The sequence below is a fragment of the Schistocerca americana genome, chromosome 1, assembly GCF_021461395.2.
Source record: "Schistocerca americana isolate TAMUIC-IGC-003095 chromosome 1, iqSchAmer2.1, whole genome shotgun sequence".
NCBI lineage: Eukaryota > Metazoa > Arthropoda > Insecta > Orthoptera > Acrididae > Schistocerca > Schistocerca americana.
Window position 1 is genome coordinate 25027093 of NC_060119.1, and position 13695 is coordinate 25040787.

The following is a 13695-nucleotide window of genomic DNA, read 5'->3' on the forward strand; positions in this document are numbered from 1 at the left end:
GCAGGCGGTGAGCTGCCTTATCCGGAAGCGACGCCGAGGGGCTGAACAGAGAGACCAGCGGCTTGTGGTCGGTGATGAGGTGAAACTTAGAACCATACAAAAAAACGCTGAACTTTTTCAGAGCATAAATGATAGCGAGCGCCTCCTTTTCTATTTGAGAGTAACGCCGTTGGGCATCGTTGAGGGTCTTGGAAGCGTAGGCGATGGGTCGTTCCGACCCATCCTCATACCGATGGGCGAGAACAGCCCCTAGGCCATACTGTGACGCGTCAGTCGCCAGAACCAAGTGCTGACCCGGACGGAATGTGGCAAGACAAGGCGCCGACTGCAAATGAGCCTTCAGGCGGACAAAAGCCTGCTCACACTCGGCGGTCCAACAGAAAGGAACGTTTTTGCGTAACAGCTGATGCAGAGGATGAGCCACCGCCGCCGCGGAGGGAATGAATTTGTGATAATAAGCAACCTTGCCTAGAAACGCCTGAAGTTCTTTGACCGTAGACGGCCGGGGTAGAGCGGTAATGGCCGCAACGTGCTGTCGTAGAGGGCGTATACCCTCACGGGACAAGTGGAAACCAAGATACACAATGGAGGGTTGGAAGAACTGAGACTTGTCCAGATTGCACTTCAACCCTGCTGAATGCAGAACCCGAAACAGTGAACGCAAATTGCGAAGGTGCTCCTCAGTGGAGGCCCCCGTGACAACAATGTCATCCAGGTAGTTGATGCAGCCGGGAACGGAAGCCGTGAGCTGTTCCAAAAACCGCTGAAAAATGGCCGGCGCGCTAGCGACGCCAAATGGTAACCGCTGGTACTGATACAACCCACAAGGAGTGTTGATGACGAGAAATTCCTTGGAAGATGCATCCAACGGCAACTGATGGTACGCCTCCGATAAGTCAAGTTTGGAAAAGAACTGGCCCCCAGCGAGCTTGGTAAATAACTCCTCAGGACGGGGAAGAGGATAAGTGTCAATGAGGCTTTGAGCGTTGACAGTGGCTTTAAAATCACCACACAATCGCAGACTCCCGTTTGGTTTAGAAACCACCACGATGGGCGATGCCCATTCGCTGGAGGTAACAGGAAGGAGAATCCCCGAAGCTGTTAACCTGTCTATCTCAGCTTTGACAGGCGCACGCAACGCCATTGGAATAGGGCGTGCCCGGAAAAACTTAGGGCGAGCCGTAGGTTTAAGAGTAATGTGGGCTTCAAACTCCTTGGCACGACCCAGACCAGCAGAGAACACGGACGAGAATTCAGAACACAGGCCATCCAGCTGTGGATACGGAATGTCCTCAGATATGAGGTGCACATCATCATCAATGGAAAACCCGAACAACTGGAAAGCATCATAACCGAACAGGTTTTCAGTGCCCGCATGATCCACCACATAAAACGTGAGGGGCCTAACAACAGACTTGTAGGCAGTGGAAGCATCAAACTGGCCAACAATAGGAATTTTCTGCTTATTATAGGTTCGTAGATTTCGCGTAACGGGAGACAAGGGAGGGGAGCCCAACTCCAAATACGTGCGAGAATTAATGAGAGTTACTGCAGAGCCAGTGTCCACTTGCATGCGAATGTCTTTATCCAGAACACGAACAGTAACAAACAACTTATTCGTTTGAGAAAGCACACAGTTAACATCCATGTCCGATGCCTCGTCCTCGTCGACAGGAACTTTAGGGGACTGACACACAGAAGCAATGTGGCCTCTTTTCCTACATGAATTACACGTGGCCCAACGTTTTGGACACGCGGTTCTGTCATGCTGTACGAAACAACGTGGACAAGAAGGAAGGGCGGAACGAACCTGCTTCTGTGGTTGCTGTTTTCGCTGCGAGCGTGGCGGCCCAACGCGACGTTGTTGACGCGAGTGCACCGCCGCCACATCGTCGTTTCCCTGTGAAACCGGCACATTGTCTGCGTCGAAAGTGGTCTGGACAGCGCCTACATCACACCACGCGTCTATTTGCGCACCAGCAGCGTGAGACACTTCAAAGGATTGAGCGATGCTGAGAACTTCCGACAACGACGGGTTTGGCAATTGTAAGGCACGTTGCCGAACTTCTTTATCAGGAGCAAGCCGTAAAATAGCGTCCCGAACCATTGAATCAGCGTAAGACTCATGATGAGTGTCCGTGACAAACTGACATTTCCGACTCAGACCGTGGAGTTCCGCCGCCCAAGCCCGATAAGATTGATGGGGCTGTTTACGACACCGGTAAAAAGCCACGCGGGCGGCAACTACATGGGTGTTTTTTCGGTAATAGTTAGACAATAAGTCACACATTTCTTGGAAGGACAGAGAGGCAGGTTCCCGCAGAGGGGCTAACTGAGATAGCAGCTGATAGATCCGTGGGGAAATCCAAGATAGAAATAACGACTTACACATAGGAGCGTCGACAACGCCGAAAGCCAAGAAGTGTTGCCGCAAACGCTTCTCATAATCCTCCCAGTCTTCAGCGGCCTCGTCATAAGGAGGGAACGGAGGCGGAGAAGAGGAAGACAGACGATGAGTAAGCGACGTCGACAACGCCTGAATAGCAGCCGTCAGCTGTGTTTGTTGTTCAATAAGCGCTTGCATAAGCTGTTCCATGTCTGCCCCGACACGAACACACAAGTCCACAACGCAGGAAAAAAAATATCCGACCTCGTCGCCAAAAAGTGTTATAACCTTTAATCACTACTAAAGTGCGTGGAGATACAAAAGTAGAAACACTCGCGGGTTACATGTTACTAACTCCGTATCTGTCATTCGACTGCCGGGCCGTGACATGCGGCCGGCGCCGTTCATAACCAGGTGGCGCTCCCGCGCTCGGCCGAGCTGCGGAGCGCCTCTATCGCCGTGTTCGCGTACTAACGTAGCGGCACTTTTGAATGTCGTGGCACTGTCACAACACTTCATCTCTCTATGTATTGAGGAAATAGGCTAATTTTTATCTTGTCTGTATCAATTGCATTGATATAAAATTCAACTCTATAGTTCAATTCTTTTATCTTGGCGGCTCGCGCATGCCCGCCCAGACGCGGGAGATTGCTGCATTGCCAGTTGCACACGACGCACGCGCCAATAGAAGCAGCGTCATAGTATAGCATAGTTCGCAAGCTTACGTTTAGGGGGGAGTGCGCAGTTGATGAAGTAAAGCCACCACGGCCGCATTAACCCTTTCGCTGCTACAAAGACTTGCTCCCTGCATTCCGCGCTGTGCGCGATTTTGTCACTGCACTGCTCACCTGTGCAGACACATCGTGTTCCGACTTCTTTGACACTCTTATCAATCGATTCCACAATAACTATTTGGCCCAAAAATTAGATTTTTACACATCTTCTTGACTGATACCTTCCCCCCATAAATGACTTAATTGTGTTTCGATGTTCAACGCAGTTATTATGCAGCATTAAGTATAGTAAACCATTGCACGAAATTTTGAAGAGTTTGCAGAGGTAGAAGTCCATAGAGTATACTTTCCGTACGCTCGATTTTAGTTGCCACAATGTTGAGAATTAAATGTGGACAAGATATCTAAATTTCATATAAAATTTACTGTATAACAATAGCTCATTTAAGTACCACATAGGTGTCGTATGTAATATTGAGAAATATTCTGTCTTTCGCGACTGTAACAAAAGTTTTATTTACGCCTAGCACGTTTGGCTTTATTTTAAAGCACTTCAATCAATCAAAAGGAAGTAGACAAAATACATTAAACAAAACTGTGGACTTACAAAAACATTAGGACTTGAATATACCGTCTATCAGTGAAGTGTTCTGAGCTATGTCAAATATAATTTTTGTGTGTGGCGCACACAAACATCATTTATTTGCTAAAACACTGATCTGCCAACACAAACGTTGAATATTGTGTTACCGCAGCACAAAACTACGAAAGGTGACTTGGCAATGGAGGAGACAAAATACTGTCCACTGAAGATGCTTCAAAAGAGAGAAATGGGTCTGGTCTAAATAAGCCCCTTATTACAGTTGCAGAAGAGGAATATATTGCAGTACCATTGGTAAAACTGCGACTGTGGAACAAAAACAAGAAAGAGAACATGAGTACCATTGTGTATGTGCCATACCTTTCCTTGATTGAAGTTCTTTAAAATAAATCCAAACGCGTCCGGTGTAAATAATACTTTTATTACAGTCGCGAAAGACGGAATATTTCTCAATATTACATACAACACCTATGTCGTACTTATTAAATGAGATATTGTTATACAGTAAATTTTATATGAAATTTAGGTATCTTGTCCACATTTCATTCTCAACATTGTGGCAACTAAAATCGAGCATACAGAAAGTGTACGCTATGGACTTCTACCTCTGCAAACTCTTCAAAATTTCGTGCAATTGTTTACTACATTTAATGCTGCATAATAACTGCGTTGAACATCGAAACAAAATTAAGTCATTTATGGGGGGAAGGTATCAGTCAAGAAGACGTGTAAAAATCAAATTTTTGGGCCAAATAGTTTTTGTGAAATCAAATGATAAGTGTGTCAAAGCAGTGGGAACACCATGTGTCTGTACAGGCGAGCAGTGCAGTGATGACAAAATCGCGCACAGCGCGGAATGCGGTGCGCACGTGTCTGCAGCAGCGAAAGGGTTAATGAAGAGACAAAGCACTACAAATTTCAAAAAATTGCATTCAAACGAATAAAATTCGTGAAGTAAGGCACTTCGATATTATTTTTAAATAATGAAAATATTAAGCACCACACAAGGTTTGAACTCATAACCTTCCGCACAGCAGTTCGACACCTTATCCGTTACGCTAACACACCACGTCTGACAACATAACGCCATTAGGACTATAACACGGCGTGCAGAATACTGACAAACACTGTTGGTATGACTATGAATTACTCAAGCTTCCTCGAAATACAATAGGAAATAAACAATTACCACTGTTCTTTATTGCGAAAAAGCGGTTCGTGAGAGTGATACAAACACCTTTCCTTGCTGTCGCCTGAATTAGGAGTCTTATTGCTTGTTTGGTTTAATTAATTAATAGAATATGAAGCAATTGGTATAAAGAATGTTTTTTCCAAACTTTCTATAAAATAATGTCTGCTATCAAGACATTGCTTTTGTTCTATTACTTTGTTTATGACTGAATGTTTCTAAAACTGAAGACACTCGTCCATGCTCTACACTTCAGTCGAGATGTGGCAACGTTGTTGTCTGTTCATTGGCTGACTGTGTTTTGTGACGTCAGATGCGCAGAACGAACCTAAACTCGGCCGCCAACATAAATGACGCGCACTTTAGTGGTTACCGGTTTCGGGCTGACACACCCATTCTCAAACCACACATCTAAATTACAAAGTATGTGATTACAATGATATGTGCAAACAGTATGTACAGGACGCTTTTGTAGATGTCACCCTCCTAAATATGTGCATGTGGCTATTAATTTTCTATGGTGCTGCCACACAACCATTGTCATGCATTGCTCCCAAAGGGACCATGAAAGCAACACTAGACTAGTTACAGCACACAGAGGTGGAGTCTAACAGCCATTGTTCCTGCAGTGTGTACACAATTGAAACAGGACGATACGTACTCTCTGCCAAGTGTTCACAGCAGCATGTGGATTACATATGTGGATATATGTTATGTGGTTGCAAGCCAACCAAAATTGCCTGTCAGCACCAGAAGTAGTAGCTGGCTGAATACCTAATGAAAGATGCTGTGTAAAATTCCTCGGGATCTAGTCACATAAAGCGTTGACACCATTTTAACTCGTATACAAACTAATCGTGAAGGTCAGTTGAGTGCATCCTGCCTTAGAAGCATCACTTATTGTGTTGAACTAAAGACAAGTGTATTGGCATATGCTGCACATTTTTACACCTTTTGTGTGTGTGGGTTTTTTTTTTTTACAAAGGCCTTGTGCCTTGTTGGCCAGAAGCTTATTTTGTGACAGTCTGTTTATTGTGCCTATCCGGGACTCAGCATCACCACTGTATGGCGAGTGGCAACTGTTCTTTTCATAGTATTGGTACATTTTTACTCTTTGTTGTCTTAAGTAATTATATTTTGGGGCAGTGTTAATTCAGCACTGTGAACACTGTAAGAAAGATAACCGCACATCTTGAAAAAGAATATTAAGGTTCTTGAAATTCCTGCACTTACTTCCTAATACATTTACCCCTTAATGGGTTTTGTTGTTGATAATTTAAATCTGTTTTGGCTGACCTCTAATCTGCACAAGCAAAATAAGAAACAAAAAGTAATTTTGATGCAGATTTGGCCTCCTGGTCTAGAGTTCAGAGGGTAGTTATGTACTGGTACAGAGCCATTCAAAAAGCTGCTGCCTCCTCAGTTATGTTAAATAATTTATATTAATTCCCTATTGGTAGCTTACTATTTCCTCAATTACACTGGTACGATACAGTACTGCTTGTCACGGAACATTGCAGTAAACACTTCTGGTTGCCATATACCTAACAGAACTGTTAAATCATTGAATCTAAGTATTCAGGTAATTTGTAGAAAGTGTCATTAATGAGAGAGAACAGAAGATAGCCAGGGATAGCCACACATCGACGCCACGTGACGTTTGGTGGCGCCCTCTACGATCTCCATATAAGCGGCGGCCCCAGCTCCTAGCAGCCAGTTGTCGACTCACCTCGGAAGATGTTCTCCGTAGTTGAGAATGAAACGTCAGGGAGAAGAATTTCTACAGACCGACCACGGCAACTTAGCCCGGAAGTGTTTACTGATGAAGACGCCGGCCGTGAAAGCCTACATGGGATGTCATTAATGAGGTTTCTTGATAATTTTCTTTTGAATTGTTTGGGATTCCCAGTTTCTTATTTCATTGTCTGCAAGTCACAAAAGTGATGAAAAAGTAATAAAAATGAACAAATTGTCATGAAAGTAATGAAAAGGTAATGAAATTGACTGAGTTGTCATGAATGCTGTTTTTTGTGTCGATCAGGTTCAGTTCTTGAAGGGTGTAACAAGTTAGAGATACCACCAAAAATGTTTAATCCAGTAATCCATTTAATAGTAAAGATTCGCCGGAACTCTGTTATCTGTATGGCATTTGTATATTCTCCAACTGCTATTGTGATTTGGAACCTTGAGCAGGAGATATGGAGGGAGAAATTTGGAGGTGAGGCTTTGTTAACAGAGAGCTATAGGTGATGTATGCCCCTAGTGGAAATAATGTGTAAACTGTTGCTCCGCTTAAGACAATGCAGCCATCTAATGTGCTTCTGGAGGAGTTTCAGTTGCTACAGTTGTTTCTTTATTTCTGTCCACTCCCTTTTCTATTTAAATCTCTTTAATTCATGTCTTTCTTGGAAACGCATTTCTTTAAAGGTTTTTAATAATTAATATCAAACTACTGCAATTTCAGTCTTATTTAAAGCCTTAAGGCCAACCAGAGTAAAACTGAATTGTTAATGGCCAAAAGGTATCCCTGCTATATTACCACACAGTAGCTTGTAGTTGTACCTTCTGTTTCTACTCTTTTCTTTTCTGTCTTTCTTTCTTGACGAAAGCTTAGATTTCTTCATGCCAGGTGTCATGTTAGTGTATTTCAAAACACAAATGGTGTAATAATAATAATAATAATAATAATAATAATAATAATAATAGTACAGAAGAAAAGAGGTGAAAAAATTGAAAAATACACCCAACTGGCTGAAGAAGTCAAGGACATGTGGCATAAGGATAAAGTTGACATTATACCAATTATACTTTCAACTACAGGTGTCATACCACGCAATATCCACCAGTACATCAACACAATACAGCTACATCTGTAATTATTGATACATGTTCAATTACCCGAAAGATCCTAAATGCAATGTAACATATACCATACAGTTAAAAGGAAGTCACGCTTGATCAAGGTCCGCGTCACTTTCCATTTTTAACCAGAAATAACGTCTGAGAAAAGGATAATAATAATAATTTACTTTGAATGAAATAAATCCTATAAGTAGTATGATTTATAAGCATTTTCCTGTAGGTCATTAGAGGAGAAAATCGAAGGATTTTCCTTAAAGGAGTGCAACCTTCTGAACATCACTGAGTTTTCAAAGTTTCCTCTCAAATTCTCTTGTATAAGATGGGTTGGAGATTTTGAGGTCATGTAAAGAGCTCTGGAATTTGTTCCGCATTTGAAGAAGTATGTTGGCGAAGTACATAAAATACCACAAGAAACTATGAGCTTTGAAAAAGTTAAACAACATTTAAGAGACAAATTGCTCTGTGCAAAACTTCAGTTTCTTATGTTATTGTCAAATGAACATGATGAGTTTTTAAGTAGGTATCAGCCTTATGACTCTCACTACATGAAGAAAACTGTTATGGAAATGCTGGTAAATTTTAGCAAATGACGTACTATTGATATTACCAAAACATGTAGGTGTGATTCTAAAACAAGTCATCATGTAGATACTGAATTTGGTGCCATTGCTGCTAGCAAGCACTACATGGAACTGGATATCCTTATCTTCAGAAATAAGTGCACAAGTATTCTGAAAAAGTCTGTATCTAAAAATTACTGAGAAAACTCCTTTGAAATTAAAGACTGTCAAAGGCAGCACATGTTTACCACCTGACGTTATGCACAGCTCCATTTTGAGAAATTTTCAAGTGACCACTGAGAAAAAGAGTCAACAGCTGAAGTAGTAAAGGGAGAGTATTTTAAATTTTGTAAATATTCTGAAAAACAACTAAAACAATTTAATTCAAGAACAAACTTGATCACTTACTGATGAATTTACTGCAAAGTGCGAACCACAACCTTTTATGATTGTTTCATGGAAATGCTGCCGCTGAAAGAGGCTTTTCTGTTAGCAAAGGAGGTTTAGTTGAAAAATTAGAAGATACAATTTTCGTAGAAATAAGTGTCTGCAATGCAATAAAACTGTTAGGTTGTCTGGTACCGAGCACCGCAGGTTTCAAATCCGTGCCAGACAACACGGACCACGATTACTACTAGAGGCAGCCGTAAGCCGTGGCCACGCACGTTTCTGGCTCGCATGTAACGTGAGGGCGCTACAGTGGAGCACATGGTTGCAGCAGCCAATAGCGACGTACCCTATCCTGTATTTAAGTGCCTGCCTCTCGCTCAGCGAAGCAGTCTGATATTCGCTTGGTCTATTGACATCTGCCCTACAGACAGCGTGTTTACATTAATTTGTTTCCGTGTACAAGTGGACATTGTGGATTCGTGAGGTTGTCTCTTGTGTCCCCGTTGCTTCTTGTTTGTTATTGTTCATAAGATCTTGGTCGGTCATCCATCCTTTCCCGTTTGTTTGTTTGTGGGCCCTGCCGCACTTTGCTCTCAGCAACCCTGTGACCAGAATGGTTGCGGTTACGACGGGTTGTTTACGTAATAGTGAGAAACAACTGAATGTGGGCATTACAATATCATATATACTAGCTGTGAAGAATGCTTCATCAGAAAGATTACAAGCCTTAAAAAGAGAAGAAATCTGATGAAAGTGTAGTGGCCAATATTACAAGGAGAACTGTTCCAGAAATAAGACTTCGAAGCAAAAAAAAAAAAAAAATAGGGGGGGGGGGGGGGGGGGTGTAGAAAAGGCAAAGGGAGAAGCTGAAGTTGTAGATGAAATTTCAAGTGGCTAAGGTACTTAAACAGTGAACGTTTTACTGCAAAATGTAGCATTTGGCAAATATTGTATTTTGATAATTGATGTATTGTCTTAAGGAAAATTGTAGAATGTCACTGCATTACTATGTTAAAACTAAATGTATTTTAATTGGTGTAATGGAAAAAATATGTGTGAAAATAGTCGTACCCCATCCTAGGTGAGAGTTAAATATTTTTATAGCATTTGGTATTTGATAAATGATATAGTAAAAGATTTATATAGTTACATTGTTTATGATTGTACCAAGCACATTTTCAAGAGGTAATGAATTTAACTAAAGAGGGGAAAAGTCAAGAAGTTGCGAATTTAATCCTCTGAAAATCAGTAGAATCGCTGTTTGTTAGGTGACAGCTTGTTGAATATTGAAAGTAGAGCAGATACCTAATGCCGAGCTGTATGTATTAGACTACACTTCCTGAGCACTGTTGCGTACTGATAGTTAACTGTTCATCCATTTGGTGAAACTTGTCACAGCATGAAGATACAGTTCTGGGTTGAGAAACACTCACTAATAAAATGTGAAAAGTAGTTCCTTAGAAATGTGACCAGTATTTTGTCTGACCTCTTACACTGACTGTGTGGCAATATAATGTATAATCAGGATAGACACATCAGATGTACTGTTCTGTACACATGCAAGACTAGTGAGAAGAGCTGTTGTGACAGGAAAGCTTTAAACATCACATCAAGTGAGAAGGGCTATAACTCGGTAACAGGAACTGCTTTTTATCATGTTGTGTTCTGTTTAGAAATACTATTCAGACCCATTGAAATTTATTTAATGCTCACTTTTGTTTCAATTTACAGATTAATGTGACTGCTGATAGACCAGAATCCCCTTCAGCTGACAGCTTGCATTCGAGCACAAGTAGCCTGGATGTGGAAATAGCAGAGGGTGAAGGGACAGTGTTGCGGTGGTACACTACTGTAATTCGTATTATATATATTCTTTTGTGGTGTACACTGTATGCAGTAGCTGTGCAGATGGAGTTTGGTGTTATATACCTCATTGTGTCAGCATTGTGTCTTATTTGGCTAAACACAAGAGTTGGTCCTAAGAAGAAAGGAGAAATAAGTGCATACTCAGTTTTCAATCCAAACTGTGAGTCAATAGATGGTACACTGAAAGCTGAACAGTTTGAAAGAGAAATCAGATACGGGGCAGCAAGTGTCCACTGACATTTCCTACAACTATGTGCACAGAATATTGTTAGTGCCAGGATTTGTCACATAACAAGGTGGTACAGATATATGAAAGAAGCGTCTCACATTTAACAAATAAAACTGGCAAAACTCTGCTTGTCAACAAAATGTACATACCGGTTTTCTACCTCTCTCTCAGTGCCTTTTCATTCCTCTGACCTCCCTCCTGAAGTTCAACTGGGTCGTGTTACAAGTCATTATTATAAACCGATTATAAATCTTTTCCTACGGCATATTACATTTGTTTAAGTATGCAGGTTGGTGCGACTGAAAACTGATATCAGTGGCTTGTGGAGACACAGTTGATTCCTATAGCAGCATGGCATCTGGGTCATTCTATGTCAAATCAACCAATTGTACTACATAATTTGAACTATGACCCCTCAGATTTGGATGATTTTTTTTTCAGGTAATTTACCCACTAACACTAGTTTAAATTTGAAATTTGGTTTTTGAGTTTCAAGGGTTTAAAAATTAAAAAAAAGCTCTGTTTTTGATCAGTCGATGATTGTTTTAAAATGCTGTAGCTAAAAAACTATACAACCTAGAGAGCTCAAACTTGCACCATTGTGTTCCTCTAAAAATTCCCTTCAATTTGATATGTAACATGACTATGCTACCTAAATCTGAACATTTTAAACTATTCCAAAAAAACATTTTTTGAAATTTCCAAAATATGTACCTTCAGATTTTTAAATAAAAATTGTGTGTGTTGACCAGTCTGGCTGACTACATGCATGCAAAATTTCAAGATGGGATCTTAATGGTTTCTTGTATCAAATAATATTTTACTACCGCAATATACACTAGTGAGGTGAAAAGCAGACTATTTCTAGGCTATGAATACTAAGGTAGGCCTATGTAATTCTAACAAACTTAAATTATTATGTTAGCCTTTTTATGCAGCATTACCCTCTCATTGTTTGTTAATTCATTAAATGATACAGCTATGAATACTAAGGTAGGCCTATGTAATTCTAACAAACTTAAATTATTATGTTAGCCTTTTTATGCAGCATTACCCTCTCATTGTTTGTTAATTCATTAAATGATACAGTGTTGTTTTAATTTAATGTTCATGATTCTTTTAACTATGCATCAGAAGGGAGTGAACACATTTTAATTGGTAATAAACGTGCTTAAAAAAATTGAATAAAGCCACTCACCTTCATCCTTAGTTGTAAATGGCAGAGATTATCTTTTTCTTGGTTTTCCAGTGTTATTTGTAATCATTTACAACAAGTTCCTTATATTAGAAATTGGCTTATAAGTAATTTCACTTGGGAAAAAGATTAACTTGTTGGTATTTGCATGGGTAGAACTGTATTTCTAATACTAATTGGTATTTACAAAGTTAATACACATGGTATTTATACAACTTAGTGTTTAGTGAGGGTAGGTGTAACATAATTTAAATGTGCTTCTTTTATGACCCCACACACACTAGAAAAGTCTCGTTTTGTCTCAGCAGATGAAATGGTTTGTTTACTGAGGTGTCATGCATCATCGCTGGCTGATTGCAGCTGAGTATGCGTGCCACTTGGCTACTCCCTCATTCTTACTGCTTCTCCCCTTCCTACCACTCCCCCCAGCTTGTAGTCAGTAATGCCACTACTTCTTGCTGCTAGCCTAGCAGCTGCTGATGAGAGGCCGTGTGTTATGACAAGTGGTTTGTTTGGATCTGATTCACAGACTGTAGACCCAGAGGTCAGAGACGGCTGTCATGGGCACATACTTTCATTATTATTGAGTCTCAGTGTCTCACCACAAGTACATTGTACAGTGTGTCGTTTTACAGACATTTTATTTATTCTAGTACATTTTGGAGCTTCAAGAGTAGTTTATATGTTAGAAAGTATGGACGATAAGAAGAAGGAAATTGCATCAGTTGCTGGCAGTTTGTACACTATGTACTCATATATTTCTCAAAATAAAAATAACAAAATACCTGTAAAACAATCGATATAACACAGTGGGTAATAACCAACAATAACAAACATAATAGAACCAACATTTTATTGGCGGTCACCTACAGTGTTAGTTTACACAATTCTTTCTCGCCTTGTACACTTCTTTCAAGAGGCCTACTTTTTTCTGGGATTATTTCTGAAATCTGTGAAGGTATTTTAAATCTGTTATGCAACTCCAAGAAAATGTGAATTTTTGTCACCAAAATCTCTTGCCCAACATAAAGTCCCGAGCGACTGGAAAAAAGCGCAGGTGACGCCTGTATATAAGAAGGGTAGAAGGACGGATCCTCAAAATTACTGACCAATATCCTTAGCATCAGTTTGTTGCAGGATTCTCGAACATATTCTCAGTTCGAATATAATGAATTTCCTTGAGACAGAGAAGTTGCTGTCCATGCGGCTTTAGAAAGCATCGCTCCTGTGAAACGCAACTCGCCCTTTTTTCACGTAATATCTTGCGAACCATGGATGAAGGGTGTCAGACGGATGCCATATTCCTTGACTTCCGGAAAGCGTTTGTCTCGGTGCCTCACTGCAGACTCCTAAGGTACGAGCATATGGGATTGGTTCCCAAATATGTGAGTGGCTCAAAGACTTCTTAAGTAATAGACTCCAGTACGTTGTCATCGGAGGTGAGGGTATAATCTGGAGTGCCCCAGGGAAGTGTGGTAGGTCCGCTGTTGTTTTCTATCTACATAAATGATCTTTTGGATAGGGTGGATAGCAATGTGTCATCGTTGAGTGACTGTAGGAGGATACAAGATGACTTGGACAGGATTTGTGATTGGTGTAAAGAATGGCAGCTAACTCTAAATATAGATAAATGTAAATTAATGCAGATGAATAGGAAAAAGAATCCTGTAATGTTTGAATACT

The 13695-nt window shown here is 40.7% G+C and overlaps 1 protein-coding gene across 1 annotated transcript in view; it reads left to right on the top strand.

The window, feature by feature from the left end:
• Window positions 1–10961, top strand: part of LOC124545975 — a 53442-nt gene extending 42481 nt beyond the window's left edge. Inside the window, exon 2 of the mRNA XM_047124942.1 lies at window positions 10454–10961. Coding sequence (XP_046980898.1) covers window positions 10454–10825 — 372 coding nt within the window. The 3' untranslated portion in view covers window positions 10826–10961. The remainder of the gene's footprint in view (window positions 1–10453) is intronic.
• The last annotated feature ends 2734 nt before the right edge of the window (window positions 10962–13695 follow it).